The sequence below is a fragment of the Pelophylax lessonae genome (assembly GCF_965119305.1).
Source record: "Pelophylax lessonae genome assembly, chromosome: 6".
Lineage (NCBI taxonomy): Eukaryota > Metazoa > Chordata > Amphibia > Anura > Ranidae > Pelophylax > Pelophylax lessonae.
Window position 1 is genome coordinate 75,867,330 of NC_138773.1, and position 23,596 is coordinate 75,890,925.

The 23,596-nt window shown below is 42.3% G+C and overlaps 1 protein-coding gene across 2 annotated transcripts; it reads left to right on the forward strand.

Moving 5' to 3' along the window:
• Nucleotides 1–39: 39 nt before the first annotated feature.
• On the forward strand, nucleotides 40–23,596 carry RNPS1 (RNA binding protein with serine rich domain 1). 2 transcript variants are annotated; one of them, XM_082260262.1, is made up of 7 exons: nucleotides 40–158; nucleotides 11,747–11,902; nucleotides 12,401–12,595; nucleotides 13,941–14,043; nucleotides 15,841–15,994; nucleotides 18,450–18,594; nucleotides 23,176–23,596. In XM_082260262.1, the coding sequence occupies exons 1-7, from the start codon at nucleotides 82–84 to the stop codon at nucleotides 23,273–23,275; spliced, it is 930 nt and encodes a 309-aa protein (XP_082116388.1). In that variant the 5' UTR covers nucleotides 40–81; the 3' UTR covers nucleotides 23,276–23,596. The 2 variants fall into 2 exon arrangements, with proteins under 2 accessions (XP_082116388.1, XP_082116389.1); XM_082260263.1 differs by having other exon boundaries at nucleotides 12,404–12,595.

Below are 23,596 nucleotides of genomic sequence, written 5' to 3' on the forward strand. Positions count from 1 at the left end.
CTGTATAAAGCGCCCTAAACCACGCCCCGTCACCCTGGTGACGTCAACCGCGGGGCGACCGGAGGTTTTCTAGGCGGCAGGATGGCGGCCTCGCGTCACAGCGAACGCGACGGATTGTCTGACCTGAGGAAAGAGAAGCAGAGAAAGGCCGGGAAAATGTAAGTCACCCTCTCCGCCATCCGCCTCCATCCCGAGCGCCGCACCCAGCTGTGTGCCCCGGAGTGGCCGGGCTCTGCGGGCTGGGCGCTGAGGGTTCTTAGGCTGGGGATATTGGGCAGGGACGGCCCGGGAGGGGGCGGTTATGACGGGCTGAACCTGGCTGCGGGCTTCACTAGGCCGCAATCCTCTGTACGTCTACGGGGGCTTGTATAGGGGGACCGGGGGCCTGGCAGTGAGGAGTTCTCGTTCACAGGGCCCCCGCTGAGCCACCCTCTTTACAGAGCCACACTGAGCTGTGTGCATCCACCGGGGGAGAGCAGAGCCCAGTGTGTGCGGGGATCCTCACCTCCCTCTATACATATGGAGGAGATCACTGTGTGTATATAGAGAGAGCTATGGCTGCATGTGTATCCCTGTCCTCTCTACCCTATACACACTATATTACCAAAAGTATTGGGACGCCTGCCTTTACACACACATCATCTTTTCATTGCATCCCAGTCGAAGGTTGTTTCCTTTAGACTTACTGAACATTATAAAATGGGTCAAAACTAAACCGCTTCCAATAGTATCCAGTCAGGCCCTTGCACTACATAGCTTAATGCAGAGATTCCCAAACTACGGCCCTGCAGCTGTTGCAGAACTACACATCCCATGAGGCATTGTAAAACTCTGACATTCACAGACGTCACTAGGCATGATGGGAATTGTAGTTCCTGAACTGGAGGGCTGTAGTTTGGGAATCCCTGGATCTAAAGGAAAATTGAACCTGCATGGCCAACTTTAGTCCATAGGGTTCAATATTGAGTTGGCCCACACTTTGCAGCTATAACAGCTTCAACTCTTCTGGGAAGGCTGTCCACAAGCTTTAGGAGTGTCTATGGGAATGTTTCACCATTCTTCCAGACATGTGAGGTCAGGCACTGATGATTTGTCTATATTCCTATTGCACACGTTCCTGGAATACAAGGCTCATCAATGTAGGGTGCTGTAGCCATTACCAGCTGGAAACCTCAAGCAAGTGTATGTATTTGCCAGCCCACCAAGGATCTACAATCATCGTCTAAAGGTTTTTATTGCAGAGAGATCACATCACAAGGACAAGTGCAACATTCTGGAGTTGTGCAGGACACCTTCGTCAGGCGTGTGATGTTGGATGAGAAGGTCTGGCTCACGGTCTCTGCTCTAATTCATCCCGAAGGTGTTCTGTCAGGTTGAGGTCAGGACTCTGTGCAGGCCAGTCACGTTCCTCCACCCCAAACTCACTTATCCATGTCTTTATGGACCTTGCTTTGAGCACTGGTGTGCAGTCATGTTAGAACAGGAAGGGGTCAACCCCCAACTGTTCCTACAAAGTTGGCAGCATGAAATTGTCCAAAATGTCTTGGTATGCTGACGCCATAGGAGTTCCTGCCACTGGAACTAAGGGGCCAAGCCCAACCCCTGTAAAAAAAAAAAAAAAAACACAACCTAATCCCCCCTCCACCAAATGATTTGGACCAGTGCACAAAGCAAGGTCCATAAAGACATGGATGAGCGAGTTTGGGGTGGAGGAACTTGACTGGCCTGCACAGAATCCTGACCTCAACCCGATAGAACACCTTTGGGATGAATTAGAGCGGATGCGCGCAAGCCAGGCCTTCTCATCCAACATTATCGCCTGATCTCACAAACTTGCTTCTGGAAGAATGGTCAAACATTCCCATAGACACACTCTGAAACCTTGTGGACAGCCTTCCCAGAAGAGTTGAAACTGTTATAGCTGCACAGGGTGGGCCAACTCAATATAGAACCCTACGGACTAAGACTGGAATGCCATTAAAGTTCATGTGTGTAAAGGCAGGTGTCCCAATACTTTTGGTTATAGTGTCTCCTATAGGTAACAAATGAGATAGTTAAATACTTATTTTCCATATATAAAGGGAGACAGTGGTGGCTAAATATATATCTCCAGCTCCCCTTGCTTGTGCACTCTCTATATTTATATTTTTATATATATATATATATATATATATATATATATATATATATATATATAATATATATATATTATACAAAGAGGTTACCATACATGTTACAATCTGACCATACAATCACCTTTTAGATTTACCAAAACTATGCAATATTAGGACCTACCTCATCTATTTAATTTGTATCCAATCATGACCCTGTACTACATAGTAATTGGTAGATCTAAAGGAGGTTGTACAATGAGATTTTAATGTGTGGCTAACCTAAAATTATATATATATTAGCAATCAACCGATTATCGGAGGCCGATATTCAAATTTTTTTTTTTTTAAAAGTATCTATCGGCCACAAACTTGCCGATAGGGCAGATATTGCTTCAAGTGGTTGTACCACCAGATGTAAAAAAAAAATGGCAGTACTCAAAACAGCCAAACTTGGCATTTGGAATGCTTTTATGTCCAGAGGAGAAGGGGTTTGGGGTCTTACAGACTCCTGATCCCTCCATAAAGAGTACCTTACTGTCACAAGGGATGATTACATTGCTTGTGACAGCAATAAAAGTGATCAAAAAAATTAAAAGGACAGTGAAAAAATAAAAACTTTAAATTTGTAGAACATCGGCACCTAATCTATTGGTTTGAAGGGTGGCCTGAAAATCTGTATCAGCCCTGAAAAAGCTATATTGGTCAATTTATTTATACACACACACACAGTGTGCTAGAAATATATCCCTACCCTTGTCCCCCCCTTCTCTCATGTATGTATAAATATACAGGGGAGGGTGACAAACAAGGATAGGGATGCATATCTAGCCATCTATATATATATATATATATATATATATATATATATATATATATATATATATATATATATGATGGATATGTGTACACAAAAAATGGCTAGATCTATCCATATCCTCCCCGTCTCTCTATAATAAAACTATATATATATATATATATTTAAGATAAGATTACTCTATTTCCATATCCTCGTCCCTCCCATCTCTCTCTATGTATATAATCACCAGGCACTCACAGGACATGAAGAAAGTCATTGTTCAGATGTGTACTTTCATTGGGGGGGTCCCATGTTTCTGTGGGGCGCTGCCCACTTTTCTAATGATAATGAATACATTTGCATGATTACTCGCTTCCACTCCTAGGAGCGGCTGCTTTTACTGCATCAGAGTATTGGAAACATCTAAAGCAGCAACCAGGCTTTTCTGTCTGTTATTGTGCAAGTACCATCCCTACATTTTTTGTCTTTAGCCACCTCCTTCCCAAGCTTATTCTGACACTTCACACCTACATGTAAAAATCTTTTTTTTTTTTTTTTTTGATAGAAAATTACCCCGAAACATTATTTATATATATATATATATATATATATATATATATATATATATATATATATATAGCAGAGACCTATATAGAATAACATTTGTGTGTTGCACAATTGTCGCACATTATTTGCGCAGCGGTTTTTCAAATGCAATTTTTTAGGGAAAAATAAACAATGAATTGGAGAGAAAAAAAACAGTAAAGTTAGCCCAGTTTTTTTTTTTTTGTATAATGTGAAAGATGATGTTACACAGAGTAAATGGGTACCTAACATTGGAATGCGCAGCTCAGTTGACAGTCTGGGGATTACTGTGAGCAGACAGGAAGGTGTAGTTTATGCAGAAGCAATGTTGCATGTCTCTTCTGCAATAAAAGGCCTGCCTGGTCACAGTATATAACATGCACTGCAGGCAAAGTTATGTCCTTTGGCACAGCACTCAAAAATGCAGCCATATAGCAGGTGCGTGGCATTCCAAAACACATGGTAACAATTTACCACGCATTTTGGTGTGGCATCATTATTTTAACGTTCTGTTTATTTAGTATTTCAGTGCAAGTACAGAAAACAACAAAAACAAAACTAAAGCCCTGTACACACGTACCGATTGTCGGCCGTAAATATTCGGCCGATGACCGATCGGCCGATTGTAGGATTGTTACAGCGCATTTTCAGCCGAACAGAATCTGTCCTGCAGGCATTAAAATTTTTGTTGGCCAACACCAGAACGGCCGATTGTTCGCCAGTCAGTACAGATTTCGGCCGACAGCAGATTTGCAAGACTGGGCATGCTCAGAAAAGAAAAAAGACAAGGAAAGTTAACCATCACATGACATCACTTCTGCAGTCGGCTGTTGTTGGCCGACAAAATTCGTGTGCAGTCTTTTGCACTTTTCAGCGGATAGGACATCCCTGGACAAAAGACGGCCAATCGGTCGGCCGACGATCGGTACGTGTGTACGAGGCATAAGATGAACAAGATGCCACCCATGCAGGGGAGTAAGGCGGGCCATTTTTCAGAGACATAATACAACAGCCCAGGCACAATAACGATAACATAGCAGTATAGCCTTTTGAAAGTTGTATGGAGCTGCATGCAACACAATAATCCATCATTGAAAAAAAAAAAAGCTGCAAAAAAGACCCAGTCAAAGGCAGGTACTTAGGTAAACACACAATCAGGAGCATTACAGAAGACCAGGATAACTATTAGGGGTGCAATGATCTGACTTTTTCAGTCCCGATACCGATGCCTGGGCTTTGTGTATCTGTGGATACCCGATACTGATCCGATACTATTGTTGAATTCATGATAAACTGTATACCTTCCACCTTTTATCTTCCTTGAAGAGACTAAAGGCACCAGACTTTACTAACTAAATAAAACTAAGACAAAATAACAGATGTATGTAATGTATTGAGTTCTTATTTATTTAAAAAACAATTGTGCATTCAAATCGAAAATATAATGTAATCAGGCTTCTTTAAATAAATGTCAAATAAATAAAATATAGCAGTAGAAACAAAACGGTTTATTGGTCAAATAGTGGTCTGACAGTTACCAAACAATGTAAACATGTAAACCTGGATCGGCCCGTGGATTGGGTCCGATCCCCAATCCAGCTATTTTGTTAGTATCGAGGCCGATACCCGATCCTAATATCGGATCGGTGCATCCCTAATAACTATGCAGTGGATGGTTCTTTCAACCATCTTGACCAAACTCGTCCTATTTGGCAGGACAACCCTTGTATAGTGGCATGTTGTTAATGATCAATTGCTTGAAATATTGGGGGGGGCGGGGCTGTTTTTCCCATTGTAGCGTTATGGCCTTCCTGGCATAAAATAAGACTGGCTAAAGTTTTCTCCACTTCTCTTGGAATGAAATGTTCCACTAGACCAAGTAGGATGTGGCATAGTTTTTAAAAAAGGTCAGGAATTTCTTTTGCAATTTACTCATGCAGGGAAGCCCATTGAATTGAGTGAACTGCCCTTTACTTAACACCATGCACAAAAACATGCACCCTCGTACATAGTGTGGACAGAGCCTTAGAGATTCACTCTCTATTTATCATCTGTTGCTACCAAGAGTAAAATAAAACCCGCAAAATCTTCCAATAAGAACACTAGTTATGGTGACTCTGGCAGCAACCAGGGATTCCCTCACATTGAAGGGATTTTCTATTACTTTTTGTTTGGACTATGGAACAGGAAGTAACGTGATCTTTACAGGTACCCGCTCTCATTCCCGCTCTGATCACCTAGGCCAGGAATTCCCAAACTACGGCCCTGCAGCTGTTGCAGAACTACACATCCCATGAGGCATTGTAAAACTCTGACATTCACATACATGACTAGGCATGATGGGAATTGTAGTTCCTGAACTGGAGGGCCGTAGTTTGGGAATCCCTGACCTAGGCGATTGGAAGCTGAAGTTCTCCTCCCCTCCCTCAAGAAGTCTTCTGGGATACATGACCGGTCCCAGAAGACTGCGGGACCAGTCACAAAGCGCAGCCCTGCTTCGGCATGCGCAGTGGGCACCCGGCTGTGAAGCCGCAACCTGTCACAGCCAGGTGGGCATAGTAAAGATGACGGCAAGGAAAGACACAGAGAAAACGGCTGGCGTGGGCACACTGCTGAATCGTTGGACAAGTGAGTGACTGTTTATTAAACATCAGCAACTTCAGTTTTTGTAGCTGCTGGCTGTTTTCATTTAAGAGACTAGAGCTCCTTTTTAACATTCTCTTCAGTGTTGATTGTTTAGAGCAGCCTTTCTCAACCAAATACATTTCTGGAACCCCTGCTAAAAATGAAAAATCTACAACTCATGACACATTAGTGTGACAGTCAGAGGGAAGAATGCCCCTTACAGATGGCTAAAAGGAACAATGGTGTCATTGGGAACTTACCTGAGAGGCAGACATTGCCCATTGCTCAAGGAACCCCCAGCAACCTCAGGAGGAACCCTAGTTGAGAAACCCTGGTTTAGAGGCAAGGGGAGACATGATAATTCTTCCTCAAAACAAGCTCAGCCAGAGTGTTTTGAGCAAAGCTTAGTTATACAAAATTTTGTAAGTAATTGGCCAATCAGGAAAACTATTCTGGCTTGTTCACACTATGTGCGGGACTTGTTTTTTTTCTGTACTTGGAAAAATGCTGGTCCTTGCAAGGGAGCACCAAAAACCCTGCCCTGCGCACACTGCGATGGAGTTTAGAGGTAGGGGAAAATGCAGCATGTGCCCATTTTTCTGCATCACACCAGTGCTCTTATGAAATGTCTGTCCATGCGTCAGGTACATGTGATGGAAAAGAGTTCTTTATACAGGATCTCCCTCCTTCAAAAGAAACCTTGTATTTGGTTTCTAATGAAGGTACAGACAGATCATGACATCTGTCCACCCCAGCCACCAGAAGTATACCTTGTGTGTGCATTGAAAAAAGGCTGTTCCTGAATGACGGGAGATACTGTATAATCAACTCTTTGCTGTTGCTCATCCCCAGCAGCCAGTCCATTCTGCCTTGAATCAAGAGTTGAATTCTGGTTTGAAGTTCACCTCCAAGCAAACATCTGTAAATTCAGATGAAATGCATATATAAGCTGTTTTACCTGCCAGGTATGTGCAATTCTGTCCATCAGTCCTGGGATTTTTTAAACGTCTAATACAGGGCTTGACAAATTTTCCTGAAATCTAGGAGCCAGCTAAAAAAGTTAGGAGCCAGTTTTTTTTTTTTTTAAACTAACAACCAAGCTTTATTTAATAAAACGGATACTAAATTTACACATAAATACGACTAGAACCCCACTCTATAGCACAATTGGATGAAAACAGACTGTCTGTCTCTTTCCATCCGATGCCATCTGATCCGATCCACGGGATGGATAGAAAATAGAACCACCTTCAGTCTGCTTTTGGTGGACAGGATCAGATGGCGGCAGATTACTGCTTCATAGAGGAGAATCAAGGGTCTGATCAGGTCTGCCTGAAAAACTGACAGGCGGACCTGATCAGACAGCCCGTGTGAAAGGGGCCTTCGGCTGTGGCATGGCGATGAGGGAAAAAAAAGGAGATAGATAGATATAGATAGATAGATATATATTTATATATATATATTTTTTTTTAATAATTAAAAAAAAAAAGAAAAAAATATTATTTATTTATTTTTTTACATTTAAAAAATAAATTAAATAATAATAACCACACTCCCTGTCAAAGGTAACTAACTGGACAGGGAGATGGTAATGAATGAATTGAGAACAAAAAGGCAGTGGAAACAGTCATTACAACAGTCATTACTCCCGGCCTCCACAAGAGGGCGCCAGTTCCCCATTGGAAGCCTCTCATCTTAAGTAGGCCGAAAAGACGGTGTTCCGTGAGAATTACCTACCCGTGAGAAAAACCTACCCCTCGTCACTTCCGGTACTCCGCACTGTATGTAACGCAGCGGTTACATTAAAACAGCTGTGCTGAAATACGAGTGATCTCCGCTCCTGTCCCTGTCACTTCCCTGATCTCGGATAGTAAATATAAAAGCGGCGGCGGGTCTATGAAAACATAAATCACTGAGCCGAAAGCCGCTTTTATATTTACTTGCCGAGAGCAGGGAAGTGACCGGGACAGGAGCGGGGATGACTCGTATGTCAGCACAGCTGTTTTAGGTAAGTGCCGCGTCGGTAGGTTTTTTTCACGGTACACCGTGATCGTTTTATACTAGTGCGCATGCGCACTAGTAAGCTCCTCTGTTCTGCCATTAGGTATCCGGCGCTCTGAGCATGCGCACTGCTGCGCTGCTCAGATGCTTCTGGCCGGAAGTGACGAGGGGTAGGTAATTCTCACAGGGTAGGTAATTCTCACGGAACACCGGGGCCTCAATTTTCGGACGGCCCGGAAGTCCGTGCACTCCGTGCGCGGAAGTCCGGGCAAAAATGACAGGACACCTTCTGCAGGGCACCCCCAGGCGCCAGGTCGCTAATTCTAGTCGCAAATGCGACCTGGCGCCCGGGGATTGTCGAGCCCTGGATTAGATATCAAAGACTGGTTGGTTACCTAATATTTCTCTGCCACAGTTAGTGACCCTTTGAGGAGGGTAAAACAATTGCAGAAAGCAGTGTTCTACTTGTCTGTTTAGTTTGCAGAGTTGTCACTCCGTAGCAGAGCTCCAGGTGCCGACCCTGCTCCACACTCCACAGGTGTGTGCACAAGCTTGTCCCCTACTAGCCAATGACCCCTACATCACCATTGTGTCCTGCAGTGATTAGGGGTCAGCAGCAGCAGGAACCACAGTGTGTATGACTCGTTATTCGATCAGCCCGAGGGGTAGAATAGGATCTGCATTGGGGGCTCTGCTGCAGAGCAATCTTTCTGAAAATGGACCCATTGGAAAGGTAAGTATGAAATGTTTTATTCACAGGGTAATGCTTTTGCTATTTTTCGAACCCCCTGACAAGGTCAATTTAAGCTTTATGGCCTGGTCATCTTGCTACCCTCGGCTAGCTAATTGTGCGATGAAACAGACTTATGAAGACATCCATTGGGTTACTCTGCTCTCACTTGTTTCTTGTCAGAAAATGTACATGCAGCTCACCTGATTGGCTCCCAGTGCTGCCTCTCCCAGTCTGGGTGTTCTTCTACTGGGGGATTACAAAAGCCTGATACAAAGTCCTATCCAGGTCCTTGCCCTCCCTAACCTTTTAAAAATGCATTTAATTGACTTTCTAATGACTACATGCTGTACTATTTGGAGCTTTATATATCTGCTTGTAGTTGAAGAACGACACGTTATTTGGCCCTTAAAGGGTCACTGTACCCGATACTTTTAGGGCCGGGTTCACACTAGTACATCGAGCTGTGTTTTCACTGTCCCTTTCACACTGTAGGGTAAAGGGGTGTGGAAAACTACAAAATGTCTGCATTTTTCCTCACCACTTCACAGCAGTCTGTTCTATGCATGGCAGATGAGCTGAAAAAAAGGGAGAAACAGTGCCTTGGGTTGTAAAAATACAAGACATCCTCCCCCAGCTGTAATACCTGCAGAGAAAAAATGTGGTCTGAACTGCGCATGTATGGCTCCGATCACATTACCGGCTGACAGGTGAGGGATTTATGACAGAGGGAGGTCTCTTCTGCTCTCAAAATTCTGCCTGTCAGCAGATTTTGTATTGCCTCAGTTTACTTTAAGTTAGGGGGACTGCAACAGTGAGCACCAATAATGGAGACAAGCCAATCTCTAGCAGACATATCTCATCACTGATGCTCCCCAAAAAATAAGCAAGTGGGTGAATCATCTTGTCTGTCAGAATCTATCCATTATCAAATGAAGGGCGAGTTAACACTTCCCACATAGAAAAACTCTTCTGTTAAAACTGCTCTGCATGCCACAGCGATGTGACTCCCGTGCACATGTGCAGACGGACTGTGGAAATTTAGCATTTCATTTGGAAATCAGAGTCTGGAAGAAGAGTGAAGAGGCACAGAATCCAAGTTGCATGAGGTTCCAGTGTCAGGTTTCCACAGTCAGTGATGATTTGGGGAGCCATGTCACCTGCTGCTGATGGCCCACTGTGTTTTATTAAGTCCAAAGTCAGTACAGCCCTCTACCAGGAAATTCTAGAGCACTTCATGCTTCCCTCTGCTGACCAGCTTTATGGAGATGCTGATTTCATTTTCCAGCAGGACTTGGCACTTGTCCACACTGCCAAAACTACCAATACCTGATTTAATGGTAACACTGCTTGATTGACCCTATAGAGAATCTGTGGGGTATTGTGAAGAGGAAGGTGAGACACCAGACCCAACAATGCAGAACAGTTGAAGGCTGCTATCAAATCAACCTGGGCTTCCATAATACCTCAGCAATGCCACAGGCTGATCGCCTCCATGCTATACCGCATTGATGCAGTGAATCATGCAAAAGGAGCCCGACCATGTTTTCAGTGCATACTATACTGTACATGGACATACCTTTCAGCCAACATTAAAAATCCTTTTTTTTTTTTTGGTCTTATGTAATATTCTAGTTTTCTGATATACACATAATTTTGGGTTTTCACTAGCTGTAAGCCATAATCATTAAAATTAAAAGCAAGAAATGCTTTAAATATATCGCTCTGTGTGTAATGCTTCTATGTAAATTATATGTTTCACTTTTTGATCTAATTTTGAGATGCACCTGTACGTACTGGAGCATACAACTTCAGGATCATGGCAGATTCGGTGTATCTGTCCTGACATCTTCCCTTTCATAAAAGAATCAAGAGCCATCTGAGAGCAGATGGATCCTTGGAAAATATATATATATATGATGTATTAACCTGCATATATCTATGCATACCTGATTATTTAATATTATACTACTGGCTTAAATTTTGATTGAAGTTTTTGATCAGCAAGCAAATCATTTCAGGAAAACAATGCAGTTTGTTTCCAAACTCTGACATTATTTGAACTGATAGTCAATATAATAGAAGTGTATGTAGGCTTTATTTGTAGAATGTAATTCCATTCAAAACTTGCGGGGACCCTGAAGCAGTCAGAGGTACCTCTAGCATACTTATCACATTACCAGAATGATTTACTAAAAAGGATGGCTCAGTCCATGGAGGTGATGCGAAATCCAAAATGTTTGTTTTGTTTAGAACAAGGCTTGAGGAAATCTTCCATGGGGGGGCGCGACACTTGTCTAACAGACGCCAAAAAATTATAATTTTAATGAATGTCTATTCTTTCCAAATTGAAATATATAACTATTGGTCAAAGAATAACTTTATTAGCCAAATCTAATTTCCTTGAAAGGATAAATCCAATCAAAAACTAACGCTAAACCTGCTCTTTGCCGCATTCTAAGACTTTTCTATCTAACCCTGTAATGCTAAAAACACTGTACTTACCTTTTCTACACCCGGTCCGGTCTTCAGCTGCGGAAAGTCTGTGCAGGAGAGGACAGACAACTGCTGTGAAATTAATGGGAAGTGACGTCACTCATAGACTTGCTATGGGACTTCCGTTGTCAAGTGCGTCTCCTGCACCCGCCTCCACGCTGAAGCCGCTGCTGACAGTTCAGTGTAGGTCCGGATCGGGTGTAGAAAAGGTAAGTAAAGTGATTTTTGCTTTACAGGGTTAGATGGAAAAGTCTTAGAATGTGGCAAGCGCAGGTTTAGAGTTTGTTTTTGACTGGACTTATCCTTTAATGTGCTAGTTCAAAATGTGTGCATATTGCATAACATTTGCTTTGTAGTGTATGAGGCTACATAATAGCTCTGGACTTTTCTCTTTTGTAGGGCTCCCTCTCCTAGCAAGCGTAAGGAGCGGTCAGAGGACAGGTCTAAGGATCGGACTAAAGAAAAGGCTCCAGGAAAAGAAACGGCAGAGAAAGATCGCGGACGAGACAAGACAAGAAAGAGACGAAGCGCCTCCAGTGGCAGTAGTAGTAGCAGGTACGTGGCATGGCAGACAGTTAAAAAAAAAAAAAAAAAACATACACCAATGGCAAAGCTGCTTTCTACTCTTGCTGCTGCACCCTGAACATTAGTTGGTATAAAGCTAAATTTGCAGGCTTTAAAACAAGTTGTGTTCTGCCAGTCTCCTAGGTTAATTAGCTGATGTTGATTAACCTCAAAAGCATGTACATATTGTGTGTGTACCAACAATTCACTGACTACAACATGCAGCTAATCAGAAATAGTCAAAACAAAGTATTCCTGACAATCGTCACAGGAGCTCAAGGCAAATGCAACAAACAAGCATAATAAAATACATACCTATTGCCAGTATGCATGTACCATAGAGTATGGCAGCAGTGCACTCAATCATGTGGGGATAATGACTCATTCTTTCCTAATCGGACACCTTCTATGCTCAAACCTTAGTTCTGCTTTGACCAGCTGCTAGTTCTACTTGGTTTATTGATGAATACGCTAACTCCTTTGTTCCAGAAGCTCCCGCTCCAGTTCCTCATCAAGTTCATCATCCGGGTCTAGCTCAGGATCTAGTTCAGGCTCCAGCTCCTCATCTGCATCCAGCCGCTCCGGAAGTTCCAGCTCATCCCGCAGCTCAAGCTCTAGCAGCTCGTCTGGTTCTCCCAGTCCTTCTCGCCGTAGACATGACAACCGAAGGCGCTCACGTTCCAAGTATGTTACCTTTTTTTAAAAATCTAGAAGGCTCTTGCCTTTAGATAGTAAGAAGAAATCGTAAGAAGGTATATAGTTTAAGCTATAGAGATCCTTAGGTTGTTTAAAAAAAGAAAAATAAATGCATTTTTGTCTTCTGGCAGCATGTTACATTACTATGTAGTACGTAAACTAGGAGGTATGCTATTTTAGTTCATCAAGTAGAGCATTTGTGGCACATTTTTAACTTGCTTGCCACTGGCTTCGTGTTCCATAGTAAATTTTTTCATTTGACATTGTTCCTTTATTAGCTTCTTAACCCCTTGCCGACCAGCTGGATTGCTGTTGTAAACCCAGCAGACCGTTGTTCTCTCAGGACTCAATACAGAGCTCCAGTGTTCCTCCTATTTAGGAACACAAGTCTGTGTTGATTCCATAATAAGCCCATCCCTTTGATCACCCCTTCCCTGCCAGTGTCATTATTGCAGTAACAGTGCATATTTTTTAGCACTGATCACATTAGTAATGTCACCGGTCCCCCCAAAAGTGTCAAAAATGTCAGGGGTCCGATCTGTCCGCCGCGATGTTGCAGTCTCGCTAAAAATTGCTGATTGCCGCCATTACTATTAAAAAAAATAAAAAAACGACCTAAATCTTTCCCCTAGTTTGTAGACGCAAAAAACGTTTGCGCAAACCAATCAAAATATACTTTTGGTATTTTTTTTACCAAAAATATGTAGCAGAATACAAATTGGCCTAAAAGGATGAAAACAATTTGATTTTTAATTTTTTTTATTTATTTTATTTTTTATTGGGAATGTTATATAGCCGAAAGTGAAAATAATTGTTTTTTTTTCTTTCCCCCAGAATTGTCGCTTTTTTTTTTTTTTTGTCTATAGCGCAAAAAAAGGTAACATCAGTGAAAGTAATGCAGTGCTGTGTATTGCAAAAAATGGCCTGGTCATTTAGGGGGGAAATCTTCTGGTCCAGAAGTGGTTAATATAGGCCAATCTGAGCTACAGCAGTATGTATTGAATGAGGAGTGGTAAATACTTTAAACCTGTTATGAGATGAATGTGCAGGCTGCCATTGCTGACCTCTTCTTTTGAAAATGCCAGTTGTCTGGCCTTCATGCCTACCCTATTGCATACTTGTTTGGAGTTATTGACTCATGTTGGCTAGAAAGAAGTTATCAGCAATTTCAGCCCCTGTATTTCTCTAATAGGTTTACATGAAACAGTTTTAATACAGCCTTTCTGATTAAGAGCCCACATGACAACTGCTGTTTGTATAGCACTGCTAGTACTTTAAAGATTTCTATATGCATGCCATATCAGTAGAGTAACACTTTTTTCATTTCTTGCAGATCCAAACAGCCAAAACGTGATGAGAAGGAGAGAAAAAGGCGAAGTCCAAGCCCGCAGCCCACTAAAGTTCACGTTGGGAGGCTGACACGAAATGTTACCAAGGTTAGCTTTGTTTTATAATGTTCTGGCCATTAGGCTTGAGTTGTTGAACACCTTCAGTAAGGCTGAACAAACCTGTCGTAAATACAGAAACCGATTTACGTAGATTTGCTGAGTGTTGCATCAATGAAACTTTTGCCTCATGGGGAAAAAAGCTTTATTTGGTTCATTGGTCCTTTAACCAGTTCCAAACCGGCCTATAGCAGGATGATGGCCAGGCGAGGCTTTCATCCATCCAAGTGTACATCATATTATGTTGTCCTGGATTGCGCTGTGTGCTTGGCCGCTGAGCCGTGCTGCGGCGCGATCTGTCTCTGGCTGTGTCCATTGGAAACAGCCGATGAACAGTGTAGCAGCCCGCTTCCAGTACCATGTGACCAATGACAGCAGATCAGATGACCATTGCAAATAATATATGGCTTCCTTTCATGCCATCCATTGTATACAATTGTGTTGCTAGCTGTTATTTGGTCACAGTGATCACATGGTACAGACAGGGCCAATCACATCCCATCTGTACAATGTCATTACCTGGGGCTAATGACAACAAAACACACTGAATGAATGTTTCAGTAAAATTGGTTGCTTATACCAGTGAAATTCACTGATATAAACAATCATAATGTGTAAAAAAAAAAACCCGATCCCTTTCCCAGTGTTACCATGGTGACACTGTATTGTTCTGGTCAGTGTGTACAGAAAAAAAAAAAAAAAACATTTAATGAAGAAAAAAATAATTGTCTACTTTGCAAAAGGGGTCTTTGTACTGTCCCAGAGTTTTCGGGACTCAAGAAATGACAGGCCAGGACATCAGTATTGATTGGTTTTTGATGGTATATATACCATAATTTGTGGACTCTGACTTTCCTACAGACTAAACACTAATTTGGGTTATTTTCACCAAAAAACTAGCAAAATACATTGTGGCTTAAATTTATAATGATTATTTGCAATATTATATAACCGAAACGAAGAAAAACTGTTTGTTTTTTTTTTGTTTTTTAATTATATATTTACATTTTTGACCTTTTTTTTGTTTTTGGCAAAAACATTAAAAAAAATGTGATTTAATACCACTAAAAGAAATCTCTATTTGTGTGCAAAAAAAGATAAAAATTTCATACAGGTGCGGTGCTGCATGACTGCACAATTATAAATTGTGACTGCTCTGAAAGCTAAAAATTGACCTGGGCAGGAAGAGGGTGAAAGTGCCCTGTGTTAAATAAAGTGAACACCTGCTTTACCATACTTGCCTTCACTTTACTCCCTGCTCCCTTTAAGAAACAAGGAGGGGTGTCCTATGCAAGTGCCATTTTGCAATTTGGAGCTTTCTCAGCTCTTGATGACCATTTCCTCATCCCAACACACCTTGCTAACAGCTATGCAATGCAGCACACCACAGCATGGCAATGCACTACTGTTTGTTGTGGGGCACTGTTAAAAAAAAAGTTATGTGCATTTTTTTAATATGATTTGATGCAGTAGACGGCCCATTAAAATTAATGAGCTGTCTTAACATAATGCAAGTTAATACTTGTGAAAACACGCATTACTGCCCACAAGAGTGTAAACCTAGCGCCTTAGCCAGTAGAACCCTGGGAAAGTCTCTTTGCTTCCCTTGCAGTGCAGAAGAGACAACCCTTGCAGCTGCTTATGAAATGAACTTGTTTTTCCCTAAATGGGCAAAAAGCATAGGCTAACTTTTTAAGTAGAAATCTGTGTACTGATCTGATGCTGTCTGATTGTCATATTTTACAGCTATTATGCATTGCATTATGCTTGCCATGTCTGTTTTCCCAGGACCACATTCTAGAGATCTTTTCCACCTATGGGAAGATTAAAATGATCGACATGCCAGTAGACCGCTGTCAACCGCACCTTAATAAGGGTTATGCCTATGTGGAGTTTGAGGCAGCAGGTGAAGCAGACAAAGCCCTAAAACACATGGATGGAGGTAAACAAGCAAATCAGTTTGTTGTTTTGGACATACAGTAAACACTAGTTGTGAACATTATGGCAAGATGAAATGGTCCCCATTGCAAGTAGCAGTGGAATATTAAAGCGGTATTAAACCTAAAAACAAAAATATTATTTGTAACTCGCCAGTTCTTGGATGCGGTGGCTGCATTCATTTTCATTTTTGGCTTTTTTCCTTTTTAGAAGTCTGTTATTTTTCAACTTGCTTTAACAGACCTTGCTGTGCACACAAAGCAGCAGTTAGAGTTGGGACAAATCATTTACCACTGATGGGGTGCTTACAGTGGTCTGCTTTTATTCATTTATGTAAAACTGTAGCTGCTTAAAAAGTGTTTAGCTTCAATTTGTTCGTCAAGCCCTAATCTAAATCTGTTAGTCTAAAGCCCCGTACACACGTACCGATGGTCGGCTTACAAATGTTCCTCTTTTCTCCCCGGGATGTCGGTGTCTGCTGAAAAGTGCAAAGACAGCACAAGGACAGCACAAGAATTTTGTCCGCCGACTGCAGAAGTGATGTCATGTAATGGTTAACTTTCCCTGTGTTTTCCATTTTCTGAGCATGCCCAGTCTTGCAAATCTGCGGTCTGTCGGCCGAATTGTGTACTGACAGGCGAACAATCGTCCGTTCTGGTGTCGGCATACAAATATTTTCATGTTTGCACGAAAGACTTTTGTCCGTGGATTGTGCGCAGACATCTGTCGGAGGCACCATACTAACACGCGTACAATCGGCAGATCCTTCGTCCACCGACGTTTGTATGCCGACGATCGGTACGTGTGTACGGGCCTTTACACTATCCTCTCCCAGACTGACAATGCTGCTGCCCAAAAGAGTCTGCTTTATACTAATTCATTCTGAATGCGGACACCCTAAGGCAGGGAGTGTTACTTGCTGGATCACCAGGTGTAAATAAAGGTAAAAAGTTTAAAAAAAAAAATGTACTGCTTTTATGTTCTTTAAAATGTGTCCTTTGAGGCAGTTCTGTGATCTTTGTACTTGAAGAAACTTTCAAGATCTGTTATCTGAATTCTTGCTTGCTTGGTTTGCATAGAATACAGTTACTGAATGCTTTGCACTCAGAATGTTTTTGCGAATGAGCGTAAAATGATCAAAACACTTACATAGTTACATAGTGAGGTTGAAAAAAGACATCAGTCCATCCAGTTCAACCTATGATGTGTGTGTTTGCTGTTAACCGTACATTGTATACCCCTGTATGTTGCAAAATGTGCTTGCGAAATGCACTGGAAATAAACTTAGATTCCCTTTCAGGTCTATAAAGAAATCAAAATGTCAGTTCCCTTCAATAGAAGAGGTAGCATAATCACTCTTCCAGTGGTCCATGGCTTCCTGCCTTCCCTCTCTTCCAGGGCTGCAGTTTGGAAGTGTTTGCTTGTGTCCCTTGCTGAGCGCTGTGGTTCCTCCTCTTACCCTTTCATCCCTACAGGTCTTGGCAGTGATTTAGGAGTGCAACTACAGCACACAGAGGAGGACACTTCAAGAAGTGTCTAATACTGGAGACTGAGGGAGGCTGCAGTGCTGGGACGCAAGGGAGGTATAAGACATAGGTCACTGGAGAGGTAAGTATAATAGCTATTCAATTGCAGGGACGTGTTTGATTTCTTTAAAGACCTGACGGTAAATTTAAAGGCTCCTGTGTGTCTAAAAAAAACCCGCAGGCCATAGTTCCATATAATCTCACATTTCTAAGTTTGTCACTGTTATAAAGGCCCTATATTTTGGATAGGGATGTGTTTTAATGCAGAAGTTTTTCTAAAATTGGGACATTTATCATAGACAAGTTTATAGGTAAATTTGCTGGTTACCGGTTTATATTTGATGCTACTTTTTATTTTTTGTAAATTCTTTTTATTGAGTTTTAGAAAAGGTAAAGTATACAACACAAAGCCTATTGGGCATGCCTAGGCTTAATAAAAGGAGCACACAAACTAAATGGCAACCAAAGCAAAAGATAACCTCACACGATACTTCTGGTATGCTTCAAGCATATGACAGGAAAAAACTCTCCCACAGTATACTGAATGAATTAGCATAGGATAATAAGAAGCAGGTTAGTACTAATCATGGGGGCTTTGCATTTGAGGTGACCGTATCCCTGGACTCCATCCAGATGTCCAATACTATAGAGGAGTTATTGGGGCATCCTCTAGATTCATATGTAAACTTGTAAAATGGTATCCTTTTATTAACAACAAACTTTAGAAGTCTAAGGAAGGGGCCTGTGGAGTATAGACTTGCAAGCTTAAAATATTAACAATCAAAATTCTCATGGCCCTGAAGAGGTAGCTAATAAATGTACCAGACCTAATATGCAAACATCTCAATGCTACTTTTAAATAGGAGTAAACATTTACTACTTCCCTCCAGTTACACACATTAAAAAACTTGTGTTTTTGTATTGACCTTCCAGGACAGATTGATGGGCAGGAGATCACAGCTTCAGCAGTCCTTACCCCTCTACGCATGAGGCCAGGACCCCGAAGATTCAGCCCTCCTCGTCGGATGTTACCACCTCCCCCTATGTGGCGTCGGTCTCCCCCGCGGATGAGGAGGAGGTAGTGCATATTTTCTGCAGGCTCTGAGAACTAACAGCAATCTACACCCCTGTGGATATTTCTGACTGTCCTAACTGTTTCCAATCTGCCTTCTTTGCTTTCCTTTCACTGCTTCAGGATAACTGGAATTTTATAGGTCCAGTCTGTTGATCAACCCTCAGCTTTTTTATGACAATGTCTTCCTGATGTCTTTCCTTAATGCTGTCTCTGTGTAGGGCTGTGGATCTGCAAATCTTGGCTGAACGTAACCCTGGCAAAAGCACTTTACTAACCATTGCTATGAAACCGCATTCTGTATTCTTGTGTCCTGTCTGTTCTGTATTTCTGCCTTTTTCCTTATAGATTCATAACTTTCTCCTTATAATTCATAACCTTGTAATACAATACATGTAAAGGTGGTGTTCTGCAGTCCAGGGTTTGGAGTAAAATCAGTTACTATTACCAGCTAAAAAAGTGTGTAGTTGTATTATGGTTTCACTGAACAATAGTGTACATAGCTTAAATTAAAGGAACGATGAAACTGCAATGTTGAAACACTGTTGCTACAAAAAAAAAAAAAAAAAAATGCCAAAACCTGCTGAGGTATAACACTTACCGCAGGTGGGGGGTTGTCTTTAAAAGCTTTGGGAGCTGAAGGATGTTCTGCATGGCTAGTCCCCTGGTGCACCACCCTCTGGGTCCATCTACTAGAATCTACGTCATTACTGTAGTTATGCATGCGCTGGTTAACCACTTCCGGACCGCCCATCATGTGGCTACTTTGTTAATATATGTTACATACCAGGGTTATGGCAGCAGATAGCTGACATTACCCCGTTTTTTTTTTTTTACACAGTGGCGGTTCACATTAACATAAAAGTGGTCCCAGCGGCAGATTCGCCATGGGATCACTTTTATGGGCCGCTGGAAAGGTGCTTCCCGGTTGTTTTCCCCGTTTACCAAAGCCATCGGTAGCGGGAAAAACTATCCCCTCTGATGGGCAGGAAGTTGAGTGAGGGCAAGATGGCCCCCACTCAGCTCTATGCCTTTGGAGGACCGGACCGACGTCAAACGTCACTTCCACCCAACGGCCTTAAAGAGTCTTTTTTTTTTTTTTAAATTGATTTTAAGTGTAAATGTGAGATCTGAGGTCTTTTTGACCCCAGACCTCACATTAAAGAGGACCTGTTTTGCCTATTTCTATTACAAGGGATGTTTACATTCATTGTAATTGGAATACAAGTGATCAAAAAGTTTTTTTTTTTTTTTAAAGGGACAGTGAAAATAAAGTAAAATAAGTAAAAAGTTTTTAAAGCGCCCGTCCCTCCAAGCTTGTACGCAGAAGTGAGCGCATACCCAAGTCGCTCCCACATATGTAAATGGTGTTCCCAACCACACATGTGAGGTATCGACATGATCGTTACAGCGAGAGCAATAATTCTAGCACTAGACCTGCTCTGTGACTCTAAACTGGTAGCAGCAGGGAGCTGTCCCTGCTGGGAGAAAACGGAGATTATTGCTAGTGGCTATAGCCGCTGAAATAATCGCATAAAAAATCAGACATGCTGGTTGTACCCCAATTGATCCGATCAGCCTTACCTATACATGGGTCGAATCTCAGCTGGCCCCTGCTGAACCAGCTGATATTCGAACAGTCTATGGCCGGCTTTAGTATCCTTTTCTGTGTATTCTGGACAGCAAATTAGCAAGTTAATCTTCCAGTTCCCTTTCCATCCACTACTTTCATTTGTGGAACGGTTTATGGCTAGTAGTAAGTATACATTAGCAGATCTGGACGAAAAAAGAAACAAGTTTTATGTAACCTCATATGAGGATTCTATGGATTTTATTTTACATTAGGGTGTGCTTTGTATCATTAATGCCCTTGCATGCGCAGGATTTACATTATTTCATGCCGGTCAATCAAGACGCCCAAACAATCCTAGAAGAGGATGCAACATCTGCAATCTCGCCAACAAGGATACTTGTGGGTTTATTTGTGGACTTTAGCCCCATTTCACACTAAAACCTGCATGTGTATCGCACAGAAATCGCACTACATTCCTGTGCGATTTGAGCCCATTCATTTTGAATAGGCTCAAATCACACCAAAGAAGCTCAGGCCCCTTTTTTGTACCATGCGATCCGGTGCGGGCAAACTGCACTGCATTTGCGATCATTTTGAGGTGTATTGTATTGACACCCGGAGTGGATCGCATGCACAATGCAATGCGGTGTGGGAAACACGCAGGGATCGCTGCATTTCCCACACCACGTGTATGAACCTAGGCTTAGTCCCACTTTAACAGTGTTGACAGAGAATAGGCAACAAAAGGTTGTTGCATGTACTTTTCAAATATGAACAGTACTCATTGGAAATCATGAAGTATGACTTGTCATGCGACTTTGCAGTCCCAAGTCGCACAAGTGTGAAAGGGGCCTAATCAACTTACCAGCGGCTTGATTGCTAAACAGAGCACACTCCCTGGTTCTACAATCCTGACCCCCTTATTGGCTAAAACATTACAAAATCTCCCGCACCATTAAGATAGCGATGGAGATACAGCTTGCTGGTCTGACCAGCACGGGAGCGACTCAGTAGTAGCAGGTCACTGGTTCTTGACCTAGCGATCTTGGTAGTGAAGAGTTGCCACGAGGCAGAATTGCTTGTGTGCCATAGACCCTAAGGAGGCATGTGGCGGAAAGCATGCTCTAAACTAGGGATCAACCGATTATCAGCAAAGCCGATATATTGAGGGCCGATATTCTTTTTCCGATCTATCGGAATCGGCCCCAGGGGTTACAGATATTGCAGATATTTCGGGAAAGTGCTTGTACCGGAGTGATGTCTGCAGCTAGAGGCATCACCCGGTACCGGCGTCCATAGGCGATGGTCGGCTGTTTTGTAATGACAACCAATACAGATGAGAAGCCGCTCGGCTGTCGTTACAAGGGACGGGACGCAGCTCGCCCAGGTCTCCCGTCCCAACGGGAGACTCGGGCAACCAGCCTGCATGGCTGCGGAAGACCTGATCAAAGCCGCATTCTGATCTGATCTGGTCTCCATGCAAAAACCCGGAAGTGATGTCATGAGTGACATCACTTCTGGGTACTGTCTGGCACCAGATTAAAAAAAATGACAGCATTCAAAACAGCCAAACTTTGCGTTTTGAATGCTTTTAAGTGCAGAGGCGGGGTATGGGGTCTTTTAGACCCCAGATTCTGCTGCCACAAAAGTACTTGTCAAAAAAAATAAAAAACATTTTTTTTTTTTTTAAATGTACAAAAATATCGGCCGATACCGATATGCATTGGCCAAAATATTGGTATCGGTCGATCACTACTCTAAACCAAAAATCTTCAAACTACGGCCCTCCAGCTGTTGCAGAACTACACGTCCCATGTGGCTTTGTAAAACTCTGAGATTCACAGACATGACTGGGCATGATGGGAATTGTAATTCCTGACAACTGGAGGGCCATAGTTTGAAGACCCCTGCTCTAAACCATGTTTTGAGGGAACAGAAGGGGCCGGTTTACACCATAGAAACCAATTCCGATGTGTTTCTACATATGCGTTTTTGATGCATTTTTGTCCATTTTTTTTTCCCCCTCTTTTTCTTTACCTTAAATGGGAACATGCATTTTTGGTATGTTTACATGCGTTCCAGTGTGTTTTTTTATATGTTTTACTGTGTTCCAGTACAGTTCAGTGCAGAAAAAATGCAGCATGTTTTTTTTTTTTTTTTGTGTGGAACGCACTGCTGTGTAACCATATAACCTGCTATCCATGCATTACTAATACAGAAAAAAAAAACCGTATTGGACATGTGGTGTAACCAGCCCTTAATGCTCTTTTTTTAGGTCCCTTTACCAATCTTTATTAAATATGACTCGTATAGGAGCGAGGACATGTGATTTATCAGCTCATAATAGAAGTTGTAGAGACGTAGGAGGACTGGAATTATGGCTCTGCTCCAAATGTTGCCTGCTGTCAGCTGTAATAGTTACAGTGGCACAGTCCTCTGCAAAACCACATTCACTCTGAGACTAGCTACACAGTATATCCAGAAGAGCTAGCCTTTTAGCTTTTTATGGTGGTTCTTTTAAAGAATAGTTTAGGGTATAAATACGTGAACCCATCTATTCTCCTTCACCCTCCTGATGACAAAGTGAGTAAACAGAATTTCGCAAGAGATGTTTGGGGCTTTTCACTGCTGTGAAATGTGTAGAGCCGAGCTGCATCTTTAGCCTTCTAGTAGGAAGCAGGGATTCAGGCAGACACATGTACCTCCCAGCTCTTAGTATATGAAGATGGTGCCGTGCACAAGCCAGAGCACATAAAAGCCTCTGGGCATCTAATTTGAGGTCTGTGTTTAGATATATCTTTGGAGTAGGCTGGTAAGGGATCTTATGGGTCTGTTTTTTAGATTTGCAGTTATCTCCTAATGCTCTAATTTGCCCAAATTTATTGAAAAGGCTTTGTTTTAACTTTGGATTGTATGTCTGTGGTCATGTCACCGTCTCTCCCCATTTATCTACTTTTTGGGAAACTTGTACGTATTTTTGTGGTTCAGCCGATAACACTGTGTTCCCTCCGCAGGTCCCGTTCCCCCCGTCGCCGTTCCCCTGTCCGCCGACGTTCGCGATCCCCTGCACGGCGCCGTCACCGCAGTCGTTCCAGTTCCAATTCATCACGGTGAAGCATCATCTCCCTCTGTCACAGCTCCATCCCCACTGGACTGCCACAACAAGATGTGGACCATGCTCTTTGCATCCTTGAGAACTCTTATAGGGCAACACAACCATAGAACGTTTTCTAGGACTTGTAAAGGCTTTTCTGAAATGGATTGGACTAAAGAACTTGGCAGCATGCTTAATTTACTGCAAAAGAAGCCTAAAATTGTCCTTGAAACCTGATTATGTGAAACTTGTTGTAAAGGTAAACCCATTACCAAGATTTGTCCTATTGTTGTCGGTCTTGCAAAACTATGTACAGCCTGTGAAAAGGGTTAATTTTTAAA

What these genes read in the sequence shown, in the direction of transcription:
- RNPS1 (XM_082260262.1), top strand. Translation starts at nt 82, where the DNA reads ATGGCGGCCTCGCGTCACAGCGAACGCGACGGATTGTCTGACCTGAGG. An exon ending in CCTAAAACACATGGATGGAG is followed by an intron (nt 15,995 to 18,449) that starts GTAAACAAGCAA and finishes TTGACCTTCCAG; the next exon opens with GACAGATTGATGGGCAGGAG. An exon ending in CCCCCGCGGATGAGGAGGAG is followed by an intron (nt 18,595 to 23,175) that starts GTAGTGCATATT and finishes TTCCCTCCGCAG; the next exon opens with GTCCCGTTCCCCCCGTCGCC.